Below are 17,539 nucleotides of genomic sequence, written 5' to 3'. Positions count from 1 at the left end.
ATCCCAGTGTACTATGCTTTTCTAACCCTCATCTAGATGGACTGTAACAAAATATCTATAACAACTTTCTTATCTCCCCTATGGAACTACTTAGTTTTCTTTTTTCCAAGTGTGTATGAGTGGATATACAAATTTCTTGATACATGTATAGCAAAATAAATGTTTACTGATAGGCATTAGTCAAGAAAACAGTAATGGAAGTACAAGGAAGAAACCTCTAATATAGGGTGACACAAGAGGAAGGAGGTAGATGTGGCGGTGTAGGGGGATCCTAGGCTTGCCTCATCCCATGAATACACCTAGATAACTATCAAATCATCCTAAATACCCTAGAAATTAACCTAAAGACCAGCAGAACAAATTCTGCAACTGAAGGTAGAGAACAAGCCATATCAAGGAAGTAAGATGTGTAGAGATTCAGTTTTCTTTCCCAAACTGAGAAGAAACAGATTGTGAACACTGAGGTGGGAAAGGAGTAGTGGTCAGAGGGAATGGTGAGAGACACACTGAAACACAGGTGAGCACACACGAGAAAACGAATCTCCATAGCAATTGGTTTGGAAAGGGCGAGGGGGCAAATTTTGTGAGCTTTGCAATCAGTGGGGCTTAAAGCCTAGGGTATTATAAGGACAGCGTACTTGGCCCTGGGAGAGTTCAAACAGCATTGAGGCTGCTCTTGGAGAAAAGGCAAGCAAAGAGCCTGTGGATATACAGCATGGAAACAGCAATCTGAAGAGCACTTGGAGAACACAGTGGGGAGGTTATTTGCTCACCTTGGAGAATATTGCAGAAAGGCAGCCTTCACAGAGACCCCTCTGGGAACAAAGGAACTGGTAGGTACCATTTCCCTCCCCTGCCCTTCAGCATATAGACATGGTCACCTTTGGGAACCAGCACAGGACCCACACTTGCTCTCTAACTTGCTTCTACCAAGCCCTGCCTCCCCATGCTCCAGTGGAATCACCCTTCCCAGTCACACTTGGCCTCAGTCCCAGCACAGGTGGCCCCCAACCCCAAAAGCCCAGACCAAATCCCTGCCCACACCTCATCTCCCAACCTGGGTGTTTGGGGTGCCATGATTCCAGCAGCAGTGGCGAGAAGTCTCATCTCACAAGCAGACCAGAGCACACCAAGTTAAAACTCACCACATTCAGGCCAGAGACCAACCACTGCCCACACAGGCAAAGAGAGCCTCTGCAGATGAGGGGCATGAAGGACAAAGCAATCAGGACACAAGAGCAGTGTGAACACAGCACACATTGGAGACACTCCCTGAAGTGCCAGGCCTTGGGGAAGAGGGATCGCGGACACCTCAGGGCACGACAGAACCTCTTTTTCATAAGGCCATTAGCCTCAAGAACAGGAGAAGTAGCTGACTTTCCTAATACAGAGAAGCAGGCACAGAAACTTAGACAAAATGCGAAAACAGAAGAATGATCTGTGAAAGATGAAAGATCTGTACAAGGCCAATGCCAGAGATCTAAGTGAAACAGATATAGGTAACATGCCTAATAGATAGTTAAAGTAAAAATTATGAAGATACTCACTGGACTTGAAAAAAAAGTGGAAGACATGAGTGAGACTCTTAATAAAGAGATAAGGAATAACATAGCAGAGATAAAGGATTCACCAAACAAAATTAGAAGCACACTTGATGGAATGAACAGCAGGCTGGAATAAGAAGAGGAACAAATTAATGACCTAGAAGGCCGTGTAATGGAAAGTAATCAAGCCAAACAAAGAGAAAAAAGAATGGTGCAAAATAAGAATACATTCAGGGAGTCAGAACTCCATCAAACATAACAACATTCATATTAGAGTAGTCCCAGAAGAAGAAGAAAGAAAAAACATGGCAGAAAATTTATTTGAAGAATTAATAGCAGAAAAGTTCCCTAATGTGAAGGAGGAAACAGATATCCAGATACAGAAGGCAGAGAACCCCCAATAAAATCAACAAATGCAAACCACACCAAGACATATTGTAACTAAATTGGCAAAACATAGGGATATAGAAAAAATTATAATAGCAAGACAAAAAAAAAAAAAAAAGAAAGAAAGAAAGAAAAAAGGCAGTCACATGCAAGGGAAAACCCATAAGGCCATGAGAGCATTTTTCAGCATAAACTTTCCAAGCCAGACGGGAGTGGAATGATATATTCAAAGTGCTGAATGGGAAACGTACTCTATCCAGCCAAGAGTATTCCATCTAGCAAGGCTATTATTCATAATAGGAGAGTTTCCAAGACACACAAAACCAGTGAAGTTCACGACCACTAAACCAGACCTGCAAGAAATATTAAGGAGGACTCTTTGAGTGGAGAGGAGAGACCAAAAGTGACAGTATGAAGGTAGGAAACACAAAAGCACTCAAGATGAATATTTCTGTGAACAAATTTCAGTCAAGGAACTCACAGAATAAAAGGATGTAACATATAACATATGACACCATATACCTGGAGAAGAGAGGAGTAGTGTTTGGGTTCAAACTTATGACCACCAACTTAATAAAGACTGCTATATACAAAAAATGTTATATACAAACCTAATGGTGACCACAAATCAAAAATCACTAATGAATATGCAAAGAATAAAGAGAGAGAAAAACAAAATATCACTAAAAAACCCCCATCAAACCATGAAAGAGAGAAAGAGAAGAAATGATCAGAGAAAATCTTCAGAAACAACCACAAAACAAGTAATACAATGAAAATAAATGCATGTCAAAAATTATTTTGAATGTATGCGGTTTAAATGCTCTAATCAAAAGACATAGGGTGACGGAATGAAAAAAACAAGACCCATCTGTATACTGCCTACAAAAGAATCATTTTGGACCAAAAGACAACTACAGATTGACTGGAGATTGACAGTGAGGGGATGTAGAATATTTATTGTGCAAATGGATGTGAAAAGAAGTTGGAGTAGCAATACTTATATTGAAGAAAGTAGACTTTAAAACAAAGAATGTAATAAGAGACATAGAAGGACACTACATAATAATAAAGGGGACAACCCAACAAGAAGATACAACTTTTATGTTGTGGAGTCACAAGTTGGGTGTATAAATATTACATGCTTCAACAAATTCAAAAAGATCAAAGTCACACCATGAATCTTTTCAGAACACAGTGCTATGAAACTGTAAGTCAACCACACACACACACACACACACACACACACACACACAAATCTGAAAAGGACACAAATACACAGAAGTGAAAATACACGCTAATAAACAATGAATGGGTCAACCAGGAAATAAAAGGAAAAAAATTACATAGAAACAAGTGAACATGAAAACATAGCAATTCAAAACCTGTGGGATGCAGCAAAACTGTTCTAAGAGGGAAATTATCATAATACAGGTCTACCTCAATAAGCAAGAAAAAAATCAAATAAGCAACCTAACCTGGCACTTAAGCTAGAAATCAACAACAAACAAAACGCCAAAAAGCAGAAGGAAGGAAATAATACAGATTAGAGCCGAAATAAATGATATAGAAACTAGACAAACGACAGAGCAGATCGAAGAAAACAGGAGCAGATTCTTTGAAACAATTAATAAAATGACAAACTGCTAGCCAGACGTATCAAGTAGAAAAGAGAAAGGACCCAGATAAATAAAATCACAAATAAGAGAGGAGAAATAACAACCAACACCACAGAAATACAAACAACTGTAAGAGAATATTGTGAAAAACTATATGCCAACAAACTGGACAATCTGGAATAAATGGATAAACTCCTAGAAACATAAACTACCAAAACTGAAACAGGAACAAATACTGAACAGGAACAAAAACTGATACATGAATTCAGCAAAGTCGCAGGATACAAAATCAATGTACAGAAATCAGTTGCATTCTTATACACTAATAATGAAGCAACAGAAAGACAAATAAAGAAACTCATCCCATTCACATTTGCACCAAGAAGCATAAAATACCTAGGAATAAATCTAACCAAAGATGTAAAAGATCTGTATGCCGAAAACTATAGAAAGCATATGAAGGAAATTGAAGAGGATATAAAGAAATGGAAAAACATTCCATGCTCATGGATTGGAAGAATAAATATTGTCAAAATGTCAATACTACCCAAAGCTATCTACACATTCAATGCAATCCCAATCAAAATTGCACCAGCATTCTTCTCGAAACTAGAACAAGCAATCCTAAAATTCATATGGAACAACAAAAGGCCCCGAATAGCCAAAGTAATTTTGAAGAAGAAGACCAAAGCATGAGGCATCACGATCCCAGACTTTAGCCTCTACTACAAAGCTGTCATCATCAAGACAGCATGGTATTGGCACAAAAACAGACACATAGACGGATGGAATAGAATAGAAACCCCAGAACTAGACCCACGAACGTATAGCCAACTAATCTTTGACAAAGTAGGAAAGAATATCCAAAGGAAAAAAGACAATCTCTTTAACAAACGGTGCTGGGAGAACTGGATAGCAGCATGCTGAAGGATGAAACTAGACCACTTTCTTACACCATTCACAGAAATAAATTCAAAATGGATAAAGGACCTGAATGTGAGACAGGAAACCATCAAAACCCTAGAGGAGAAAGCAGGAAAAAACCTCTCTGACCTCAGCTGCAGCAATTTCTTACTTGACACATCTCCAAAGGCAAGGGAATTAAAAGCACAAATGAACTATCGGGATCTCATGAAGATAAAAAGCTTCTGCACTGCAAAGGAAATAATCAACTAAACGAAAAGGCAACCAATGGAATGGGAAAAGATATTTGCAAATGACATATCGGACAAAGGGCTAGTATCCAAAATCTGTAAAGAACTCACCAAACTCCACACCCGAAAAACAAATAATCCAGTGAAGAAATGGGCAGAAGACATGAATAGACACTTCTCTCAAGAAGACATCCGGATGGCCAACAGGCACATGAAAGATGCTCAGTGTCGCTCCTCATCAGGAAAATACAAATCAAAACCACACTCAGATACCACCTCACGCCAGTCGGAGTGGCTAAAATGAACAAGTCAGGAGACTATAGATGTTGGCAAGGATGTGGAGAAACGGGAACCCTCTTGCACTGTTGGTGGGAATGCAAACTGGTGCAGCCGCTCTGGAAAACAGTGTGGAGGTTCCTCAAAAAATTAAAAATACATCTACCTCATGACCTAGCAATAACACTGCTAGGAATTTACCCAAGGGATATAGGAGTGCTGAAGCATAGGGGCATTGTACCCCAATGTTTATAGCAGCACTCTCAACAATAGCCAAATTATGGAAAGAGCCTAAATGTCCATCAACTGATGAATGGATAAAGAAATTGTGGTTTATACACACAATGGAATACTACGTGGCAATGAGAAAGAATGAAATATGGCCTTTTGTAGCAACGTGGGTGGAACTGGAGAATGTTATGCTAAGTGAAATAAGTCATACAGAGAAAGACAAATACCATATGTTTTCACTCTTATGTGGATCCTGAGAAACTTAACAGAAGACCATGGGGGAGGGGAAGGAAAAAAAAGAGGTTAGAGAGGGAAGGAGCCAAAACATAAGAGACTCTTAAAAACTGAGAACAAACTGAGGGTTGATGGTGGGTGTGAGGGAAGGGAGGGTGGAGAGGTAATGGGTATTGAGGAAGGCACCTCTTGGGATGACCACTGGGTGTTGTATGGAAACCAATTTGCCAATAAATTTCATATTAAAAAAAAAAGAATTTGGGAGTTCCCCAAATAAACCTTGCCATGTTTATATTCAAAAAAAAAAAAGGAAGAAAGAAAGAAAATTGAACAGATCAATTACCAGCAATAAATAAATAAATAAATAAATAAATAAATAAATAAATAAGAGTTAATGCCTATTCTCAAACTACTCCAAAAAAAAAAAAAAAAAAAAAAAAAAGAAAAGTAGGAAAAACTCCCAAATTCATTCTATGAAGCAGCACTACCCTGATACCAAGCCAGATACAGCCACCACAAAATAAGAGAACTATAGTATATGTCAATATTTCTGATGAGTATAGATGCGAAAATGCATAACAAATACTAGCAATCCGAATCCAACAATAAATTTTAAAAAATTATTCCCCACAATCAAGTCATGTCTGTTCACGACTTATACCCGGTGATTTCTTCCTGAGTTGCAAGGATGGTTCAATATTCACAAACCAATCAATGTGTGATACATCACATCAACCAAATCACAGCCATAAAAGAAAAGATGAAAACCATATGATCATTTTAACATATACCAAAAAACCCATTTGACAAACTATAACATCTATTCGTGATAAAAGATCTCAACAAAGTAGGGTTAGAGGGGACATATCTTAACATAATAAAGGCTATACATGAAAAAAACCACAGCTAACATCATCTTTAATGGGGGAAAATTATGAGCTTTCTTCCCAAGGTCAGGAACAAGACAAGACATAACAAGACGAGGAGGTCTACTCTTCCACTTTTACTCAATAAAGTACTGAAAGTCCTAGCCACAGCAACTAGAACAAAAAGGAATAAAAGGCATTCAACTCGGTAAGGAAGAAGTAAACCTTTCACTATTTGCACATGACATAATATTTTATACAGAAAACCCAAAAGACTCCACCAAAACGTGCTAGAACTGAAGTGAATTCAGGAAAGCTATAGGATACAAAATCAATGCACAGAAATCTGTTGCATTTCTGTATAACAATAATAAAGTAGCAGAAAGACAAATTAAGAAAACAGTCCCATTTACAATTGCAATAAAAATAATAAGTTACCTAGGAATAAACCTAACCAAAGAGGTGACAGATCTGTACTCTGAAAACTATAGAACACTGATAAGAGAAGTTGAAGACAACACAAAGAAAATGGAAAGGCATCCCATGTTCATGGGCTGGAAGAACAAATATCGTTAAAATGTCTACAAAACCCAAAGCAATCTGCACAATCAATGCAACCCCTACCAAAATACCAACGACATTTTTTATAGACCTAGAACAAACAAGCCTAAAATTTGTATGGAACCACAAAAGGCCCTGGTTAGCCAAATCAATCTTGAAAAAGAAAAGCAAAGCTGGAGGCATCATAATTCTGGACTTCAAATTAATATTACAGAGATAGTGATCAAGAGCATATGGTACTGGGGCAGAAATAGACACATAGATCAATGGAACTGAATGGAAAACCCAGAAATAAACCTACAATTATACACTCAATTAATTTTTAACAAAGCTGGATTGAATATCCAGTGGGAAAAAGACATTCTGTTCAACAAACGATGTTGGGGAAACTCCACAGCAACATGCAAAAGAATGAAACTGAACCACTTTCTTACACCATACACAAAAATAAATTCAAACTGGATTAAAGACCTATATGTGAGACCTGAAATTATAAAAATTCCTGGAAGAGAGTACAGGCAGTCACTTCTCTGACATCAGCCACAGCTTTCTAGATAGATCACCCGTGGCAAGGGAAACAAAAGCAAAAAAGAAGAAACTATTGGGACTACATTAAACTACAAAGCTTCTGCACAACAAAGGAAGCAATCAACAGAACTAAAAGGCAACCTATGGAATGGGAGATGATATTTACAAATGACATGTCTGGTAAAGGGTAGTATCCATAATATGTAAAGAACTTCTAAAACTCAACACCCCAAAACCTGATAATCCAATGAAAAATGGGTAGAAGACATGAACGGATATTGCTCCAAAGAAGACATACAGATGGGCAATAGACACATGAATGATACTCATTAGCACTTATCATCAGAGAAATACAAACCGAAAAAACAATAAGATGTCACCTCACAGGTGTTGGTGAGGATGTGGAGAAAGGGGTACCCTCTTGCACTGTTGGCAAGAATCCAAACTGGTGCAGCATCTCTGGAAAATAGTATGGAGGTTCCTCAAAAGGTAAAAAATAGAATTGCTGTAATATCCAGCAATCACACTCCTGGGTATTTACCCAAAGAATACAAAAGCACTAATTCAAAGGGATACACGCACCCCTATCTTTATTGCAGCATTATTTGCAATAACCAAGATATGGAAGCAGCCTAAGTGTCTACCAATTGGTGAATAGATAAAGATAAATGGACTGTTATTCAGCCATAAAAAAGAATGAAATCTTGCCATTTGCAACAACTTGGATGGACTAGACAGTATAATGCTAGGCAAAATAAGTCTGTGAGAGAAAGACAATTACCATATGATTTCAGTCATATGTGGGATTTAAGAAACAAAACAAATGAGCAAAGGGAGGAAATTTGAGAGAGAGAGAGAGAGAGAGAGAGAGAGACCAAAAAAAAAAAAAAAAAAAAGGCTCTTCAGTGTCTTAAGTGTAGAGAACAATATGATAGTTACCAGAGGGGAGAAAGCGGGCAGAGGGGATGGGTGAAATAGGTGATGGAGATGAAAGAGTATCCTTGTCACTATGAGCACTAGGTGATGTATGGAATTGTTGAATCACTATACTGCATACCTGAAACTAATATAACACTGTATGTCAGCCAACCGGTGTTAAAATGAAAACTTAAATACATACATACATACAGTCAATCTAGAAAAAAAATACAGTACAAAGAATTTTGAAAGCAACAAGAAAGAAAAACCTGCTTCACATACAAAGGCACTTCTGTGGGAGGTGTTTCTAGTAATACGTGCCTACAGTAAAAAAATAAATGATCTCAAATATACAATCAAACTGTATACATCAAAAAGCTAGTAAAAGAAGGGGGTACCTGGGTAGCTGAGTTGGTTGAGTGTCCAACTCTTGATTTCTGCTCAGGCGATGATCCAGGATCATGGGCTTGTACCCCACATAGTGCTCCGCACGTGAGGGTAGAGACTGTTTCAGATTCTCTCTCTCCTACCCCTCCCTACCCTGACTTGTGATGTCTGTCTAACAAATAAAATGAAATTTTTTTCATTAAAAAACTTGGAAAAGAAGAAAAAACTAAGCCTAAAATTAGCAGAAAGAAGGAAATAACAAATCAGAGCAGAAATATATGAAATAAAGACCAAAAAGTCAACAAAATAGATACCTACCTTTTTCAAAATGTAGACAAAATTGACAAACCTAAGCTGATTAACTAATTAAAAAGAGAGATCGCATAAATAAAATAGAAATGAAATTGAAGATATTCAACTGATATCACAGAAATGCAAATGTTCATAAGAGACCACCATAAATGATTACACACTGACAAATTGGATGACAGAGAATGGATAAGTTCCTGGAAATATAAAACTGACAAGACAAAATCATTAAGAAATGGAAAATCTGAACAAACCAGTAACAAGTAACAACACTGAATAATTAATTTAATATATCTCCTCAAAGAAAAGTCTGGGACCAGAAGTATTCACTGGTAATTAACAGAAGATTTAATACCAATTTTTATTTAAAAACTCCAAAATTTTGAGGGAGAGCACTTCCAAAAATAGATTACCTTTAATACCAAAACCAGACAAGGATGCTACAAAAAAAATTATACCCGACATCACTGATAAACATAAATATTGAAATGCTCAACAAAATGTTAACAAACTGAATTCAATAGCACATTAAAAGATTCACACACCATGATGAAGTTGGGTTTATCTATGGGACTCAAGGGTGATTCAACAGATTTAAATCAGTAATATGATATAGCACATTAACAAAATTAAAGGTAAAAATCATATAATCATCCAGATAGATACACAAAAAGCATTTGACACAATTCAACATCCATTTATGATAAAAACTGACAACAATTAGGTATTGAAGAAATGTACATCAACATAATGAAGACCATAAATAAAAAGCCCATAACTAACATCACATTTGATGAAAAGCTAAAAGCTTTCCTCAAGGGTCAGGAAAAATACAAAGATACCCACTCTCATCAGTGTTGAAAAAGGGAAATAAAATGTATCCAAGTAAGAAATAAAGAAGTAAAGAGGCACCTGGGTGACTCAGTCCGTTAAGCGTCCGACTTATGCTCAGGTCATGATCTCACGGTTCGTGGGTTCGAGCCCCACATTGGGTGCTGTGCTGACAGCTCAGAGCCTGGAGCCTGCTTCAGATTCTGTGTCTCATTCTCTCTCTGCCCCTCCCCGACTTGTGCTCTGTCTCTCTCTGTCTCTCAAAAATAAATAAATGTAAAACATAAAAATAAAAAATAAATAAAGAAGTAAAATTAGCTCTGTGTGCATATGATGTATTCTTTAGGGAAAACACTAAAGACTCCACAACAACAACAACAACAACAACAAAACCTGTTAGAATTAATAAATGAATTCAGTAAAGTTGTAGGATACAAAATCAATATACAAAAATCTGCTGTATTTCTGAACACTAATAATGAACTATCAGAAAGAGAAATTAAAATAAGTTTTCATGAGATGTGGGTGTTACCTAATTCTGGAGGTTTCAAGGGCCAAAAATAATCTTTCAGGACCTAAAATATAGATCAAAGTTAGAGAGATTCTCTTCTATCAGAAAACAAAGTAAAACAATTTTTTGTATATTGTTTCAAGTACAAGATGGTTTCCAATTTTAGAGTTAACCCTCAAATGGAAAAAAAAATTGACATTATCAATCGTAAGAATTATTTATAAATTAATTAAAAGTACTATTTTATAAAGATGTGTATGAATGTTATACATAGTTATGTAATCCAGAAAACTTGAGGTAGTGGCGTTTAATCCCGAACCCTGTGTTTCAATGCCAATATGATAAATAGGAATTCGCCTTCTGCTGTCAAGAAAACTCCAGTTTTTAGAAATAGTTGTGTGATGTTTACCTATATGGTGTGATTTAAAGTTGTGCAGTGGCCCAACTGCCTTCAGTATCCTCTCTTCTTTGAAATGTAGTAGGGGCACCTGGGTGGCTCCGTAGGTTAGGCATCCGACTCTTGATTTTAGCTCAGGTCATGATCTCACAGTTTGTGTCATTGAGCCCCACAGCAGGCTCTGTGCTGACACCTGGGAGCCAGCTTGGGATTCTCTCTCTCTCTCTCTCTCTCTCTCTCTCCCCCTCTCCCTCCCTCCCCCTCTCCCCCCTCCCCCCCTCTCCCCCTCTCCCCCTCTCCCCCTCCACTGTTTGCACTCTCTCAAAATAAATAAATGAACATTAAAAAAATAAATTCTATTTTAAAAAAAGAAAAAAGAAAATGTTTTTTAAAAAAGAAAAAAAGAAATGTATTGATATTACTAGATTCAACAAACCTGAAATTTATGTGGAATAACAAACACTGTGAATAAATACTTTAGAATAGTAAAATCCAATCGTATTTACTGCAGTTTACTGTGAATCATTATAAGCTGAAAAGTTCTCTATTACAATTTCAGTGAGGAAAGGTAGAAATGGATGATGAAGGTGAAGAAGGGGACTAAGGAACTCTGGAAGGTGAGGTGGCCCTGGGGAGGGGAGATCTGATGGGTGAAAGTTGACAGTGAGCGCCATGCGAAGGGTCAGAGCAGATGCCCCAGTAGTGTCACAAGAGGGAGAGGTGTGCCACAGCAAGCCTTATTTTTAATGTAGACATATCTAGAGAATCCATATGCTACTCTCCTGCCTGCATATAATGTTAAACTAGAACTGAATTACTAAGTATTGCTGAAATTGTTCTTAGCTGAAACTAAGTCCCCCAATGACACATAAATTAGTAGGTTCTTCATCTTTGGCCTTTGATTGCTAGGGCTTCTGCCAAAGTCTACATTGATCCACTTTTCTTTGCTCAATCCCTCATTGTTCTACAACCTTTGCACTTTTCCTTCATCCCAGTTATGCCTCCCCCCTCACCCCACACACCATCCCCTACCAATGCAGGATGTAAGATTTTCCCAACCAGTCTATCCTGTGCTCACTTACCTGATAGGTACTTTACCCATATCTTAACAACTTTAGTTTCAGAATATGGTGCATAAATAAGAGATGATGTAATTGAGGTAAAAAGTGCTATATTTTAGGAAAAAATCACAAAAAAAGAACAAAAGGAAAGGGGTAAAAATATTTGAAAGAGTACTTTTATGTGTTTGGACATTTTAACTGAGAGAGCCAATTTTCTCAAACCATGTTGACCAAAAATGTAATAGATAGGAAAGTGATTATAGAATTGTTCCTTCAAAGGCTCCCAAAAGCCTTTTTGAACAAAATTAAAATGATTCCTGACTTCAAAATTATGGCATAAATTCAAAATTAAGACATGTAGTCAAGAGGTACAATGGAGTTACAGATAGCAGAGTTTCTTGGGTTCATGCAGTAGAGCTTTGAGATCACTGCACATGTGTTCTCATGTCTTACCTTTTATATTGGTTACCGTCCATTGTGCTCTTCCCATGGGTTGCCTGCAATCTGCAGATATAATGGAAAGGTTCCAAAAGAGCTTCATATTCATCCATTCATTCTTTCATTCGTTTATTTGCCCATCCAATGGTCACTTTTTAAGTGACTGCTAAGTGCCTGCTAAGTGCCAGGCATTAGGACTAGCATTTACCAAAAGGCCATTTAGTGGGGAAAACAAAAGGAATGATTATTGTATTTCATCAACATATTGTATTTTACTATATAAAGCATTGTGATGGAGGCAAGCAAAAGAGAGACTACAGGATCATTTAGAGGAGACAAGAATTCCAAGTTGGAATGAGAGTCTGGAGTGGGATTGGGTTGGGGAGTTTGTTTGTAAGAGGTGGAATGAAGAGAGCCAAATCTGTCAGGGTCACGATGGCATCTTGGGTAGGCTTTGAAGGTTGGATGGGAGTCATGGAAATAAGGATGCCAGGGAGGAGGACATTCAAGACTGAGGAACATGGCTCCTGGGTGGCTCAGTTGGTTAAGCATCAGACTCTTGATTCAGCTCAGGTCATGATCTCGGTCTTGAGATCAAGTCCCATGTGGAGCTTGGAATGGACCCTGCTTAGGATCCACTGATAAATGAATGGATAAGGAAGGTGTATATATATATATATATATATATAATATGTATACACACACACACACACACACACACACTAGAATATTATTCACCCATGAGAAAGAAGAAAATCTTGATATTCACAACAACATGGTTGAACCTAGAGGACAATACGTTAAGTGTAATAATCCAGAGATAGCAAATACTTCATGATAAAACTTCTATATGAAATCAAAAAAGAAAAAAGAAAACATCAAATTCATAGAAGCAGAATGTAGAATGGAAGTTCTGTACCGGTGGTGGGTGTGGATGCTGGTCCAAGAGTGTAAGCCTTCAGTTATAAATAATTCTGGAGATCTAATGTACTGGATAATAAGAATCAAAGTAAATAACTGTAAACTATAATCAAATAACAAAGGAAGTCATCAAAAGAGGAGCAAATTGAAAAAAACAGATGCAAAACAGAAGACAGTTAGCCACATGTTAATAGTAAGTGTTCACCTACCAGTAATTCCTTAAATATACATCATTTAAATTTACCTATTAAAAGGAATGAGTACCTGAATGATTTAAAATAAAATAACCAAGAAATCACTTTAGATTTAAAGACACAATAGGCTAAAGTGAAGGAATGGAAGAAGATATTTCATGCAAATGGCAACCAAAGAATGATGGAGTGATTATACTTCTATCAGAAAAAATAACTGACTTAATCTAAAACTGTCTCTAGAGATGAAGAAGATCGTTATATAATAATAATGAGTCCATTCATCAGGAAAATGGTAACAATTTTCAACAGACGTGGAACCAACATTGGAATTCATAAATATATAAAGCAATATGGACAGATGTGAAGAGGAGAAATTGACAGCAATACAGTAATATTAGGAGACTTTAATACCTCCCTTGGAACAATAAATACAACACAGAAAGGCAAGAAAGAAGTTGAAGAACTAAACCACAATATAAATATTTTTGGACCTAATAGATATATATGGAATTTTCAACCTAACAGTGAAAGAGTACATTCTGCTGCACATGAAAGATTGTATGCACTATCTTTTTCAGTCACAATGGGGTAAAACTAGAATGGGAAAATTCACAAATAGGTGGAAAGAAAATACACTCTCAAGCAACAATAGGGTCAAAGAGGAAAGAGCAAGAGAATTTTTAAAAATATTTTGAGACAAATAAAAACAAAAACAGTGTAACAAAATTCAGAGATGTTGCAAAAGCCGTGCAAAGAGGGAAATTTTTAATGATAAATGTCTACATTAACAAAGAAGATCAGGGCGCCTGGGTGGCTCCATCAGTTAGTTTTGTGTTCAACTCTTGATTTTGAGTCACATCATGATCTCACGATTGGGTTCTTGAGATCAAGCATCGCAGTAGGACTCTGAGCTGACAGCACAGAGCCTGCTTGGGTTTCTCTCTCTCTCCCTCTCCCTCTCCCTCTCCCTCTCCCTCTCCCTCTCCCTCTCCCTCTCCCTCTCCCTCTCCCTCTCCCTCTCCCCCTCCCTCTCCCCCTATCCCCCCCCCCCTGCCTTGCTTGCACATGTGCACTTGTGTGTGTGTGTGTGTGTGCGCTCTCTCTCTCTCAAAATAAACAAATAAACATAAAAAATTTAGCTTGACATAGCAGATTGTATATAAACAACCTAAATTTATAGCTCAAGGAACTAGAAAAAGAGCAAACTAAGCCCAAATTTAGAAGAAGGGAGGAAATACTAAAGATTAGAACAGAAATAAATCAAATAATGTGTAAACAAAACACCCTATTCCATCATCTCACTAACACTATTATGTTTTTTCAAATTTATATGTATGTTGGGTTTTGTTTGCTTTTCTTTTTCTGAAGATTGATTTTCATTCTGTATTCTTTTCTATTATATGTATATAACAGTAAAATTTCCTCTCAGACTATGTTATCATCTCACAAACTTTCATGTAAAATATTTTTCTTATAATTCAATTCAAAAGATTTAATGTTTTTAAAAAAAGATTACAGGGGCATCTGGGTTGCTCAGTGATTAAGCATCCAACTCTGGCTCAGGTCATGATCTCATGGTATGGGAGTTCAAGTCCCACATTTGTCTCTGTGCTGACAGCCCAGAGCCTGGAACGTGCATCAGATTCTGTGTCTCCCTCTCTCTGACTCTCCCCCGCTCACACTCTTGTCTCCCTCTCTCTCTCAAAAAAAACTTAAAAAAATTTTTTTAATAAATAAATAAGATTATGTACTTTACTCCTTATCCTGAGTGTTTAATATTCCTAGTATCCCATTTCCAGTGTACTAGGCACCCCAAGTGAAGGAATAAAATTACCAATTATGAAAAAATATATAGCTCATATTTTCTCTTTTGATTTCTTCTTTATCCATGGGTTATTTAAAAACTAAAGCTGAACTTTGTGAAGACTTTGTAAATGACAGAAGTCTTGTTTATTGTTTCAAGTCACGTTACACATAATTTGAGGAATCATCATTTTGGTCTCAGAACATGAAGGAACGTGCTGATCTGTGTCATACTCATTGAACTCCACGTATCCATATGGTTTTAAGCACCCAATTATGATGACAAACATTGCAGATTCTCAGAGTTGTGGTAGCTATGGTGGCAGTTTCTCTGAGATCGTCACCTGATCTCAGATACCCCAATTGAGTACTGGAGTTGCTTAGGAGACCCCGCGTTGGCAATATTTAAAACAAGTGCCTGGAAAGGACCTATTGCCGGTACACCTCTGACACACTGCAGGATTCCAGATCCATTAGACAAACAGATTCATAATAATTTCCTAGTAGGGATTCTGGGTATTCTAAATGTCGCTTCATTCCAAAGAGAAAAAAATTAATGAACTATTTTGATTTAGTATCTTTGTCGCTTACTTTTTCTGTCCCAGGAATTTGGATGATTCAGATTTTTCCCGGTTTTCATTTGTAAATGACTCCTTATTTTTGTGTTGTTACAGTGAATCTTTATAAAAATGTTTATTTATATGCTTCGCTTTTCCTTATACTTTCTGCCTTTCAGAAACATGTTCAAAATCAGAGATAACAATTGAAAATGGATTTTTTTCTGAATATGAACCTACATATTCCTTAAATAAAGAAACACAGTATCAATGTAAACCAGGATATGTAACACCAGATGGTAAAACTTCAGGACAGGTTACATGTCTGGAAAGTGGATGGTCACCTCAACCCACATGTATTAGTGAGTAATTTATTATGTTCCTATTCATTATGCTGATGGCTATTGAACAAAAGTTTACTCTAAGTTAATTCTTTTCTGGGGGGAGGGGTTGACATGATTCCCATTTGAAAAGATAAATGAAAACAGATGTAATTTTTTGCCTTTAAGAGTAATCACTTATACAGTGTAGTAGCAGGACATCATTCAGTTTACGTTATTTTCCACTTTATTTAAAAAAAAATTTTTTTTTTAACGTTTATTTATTTTTGAGACAGAGAGAGACAGAGCATGAACAGGGGAGGGGCAGAAAGAGGGAGACACAAAATCCAAAACAGGCTCCAGGCTCTGAGCGGTCAGCACAGAGCCCGACGCGGGGCTCGAACTCACGGACAATGAGATCATGACCTGAGCTGAAGTCGGCCGCTCAACCGACTGAGCCACCCAGGCGCCCCTGTTATTTTCCACTTTAAAATATCCTGTGGTTTGGAAACGAGTTAGGGAGCCTTATGTGTATTCTCCTGGAAACTCACTTATTTTTGGCTGGCAAAATATATTTGTGCCTATTCCTGCTTTTAGGTGATCAGACTTTGATGACAGAATCTTTGTTTCTAGACATGAAAGTAATGTTTGTAAGTGAAGATGTGGGTCCATAGTGCAGAATTTTAATTAAAGTATGGAGTTTTATGGTTGACATTCCAGGGTAGCCCACTTTAAAAATCCTCTCCTTTAGAAAATGTTCATAAACATCTAGTTAGTGGAGAAGGAATACTGCTAGATGGTGCCAAATACAGCTGTGTTGAAACATTTCCCTGTCCCTGGATGTTTATGAAGATTTCTATGAACAGTTTCCTCAGTTTATCTTATACTCCAAAGCTACACACTGATAGTTTTGAACCGATATTTACATATTCACTTTAAAGGAAGTGGATATTTGATTATCCATTTGTACTGTTTTCATTTCCTTATTTTTTTCAATGTCCATGCTTACTATGGGCACTAGCCACAAAAAAAAAAAATGATAAAAGTGGCTCCCATATAAAGTCATTTTATACTGAATGTTAGTTAGTTATCCATTGTAATACTTACTATGGAAGAGAAACACACTGTCTCTCTTCACTAGTATAGTTTTGCTTTGTTTTTTAAAGCTTTAAGGTAGCTGGCTCTGTAACACAGCATAAAATTTGAGATGAATTACCTAATCTTTATGAACACACTGTAGCAAAAATTAAAACTTTTAACATTTTACTGTCTTATAACTAATAATAAAAATAGTTATCTCTCCATTCAATCTTGGTAAGTTTAGAAAAATGAACAGCCATTAGGAAAATATTTGGGGAAGAAAATCAGCATGTGAGCTTTAGAAATTATGATGTTTTAAAGTAGAGTTTTATAGAATGTTTAAAAATTTACTTGCATTTTTGAAAACCAATCGTATTCAACTGATCCAGTTTTGTCTGGAATATTTGTCACC

General features: G+C 36.9%; 1 protein-coding gene across 3 annotated transcripts in view; it reads left to right on the top strand.

Annotated features, from left to right (window-relative positions):
- Nucleotides 1–17,539, top strand: part of LOC102956603 (complement factor H-like) — a 200,018-nt gene that overhangs the window by 165,051 nt on the left and 17,428 nt on the right. For 2 of the 3 annotated variants that reach the window (XM_042976096.1, XM_042976095.1), the window contains exon 6: nt 15,907–16,089. The exons of the other annotated variant lie outside the window; for it this stretch is intronic. In XM_042976096.1, coding sequence (XP_042832030.1) covers nt 15,907–16,089 — 183 coding nt within the window. The remainder of the gene's footprint in view (nt 1–15,906; nt 16,090–17,539) is intronic. 3 annotated transcript variants of the gene reach the window in all.

The sequence above is a fragment of the Panthera tigris genome, chromosome F3, assembly GCF_018350195.1.
Source record: "Panthera tigris isolate Pti1 chromosome F3, P.tigris_Pti1_mat1.1, whole genome shotgun sequence".
Lineage (NCBI taxonomy): Eukaryota > Metazoa > Chordata > Mammalia > Carnivora > Felidae > Panthera > Panthera tigris.
The sequence above is the reverse complement of the archived record's forward strand: the minus strand, read 5'-3'. Positions and strand labels throughout refer to the sequence as shown.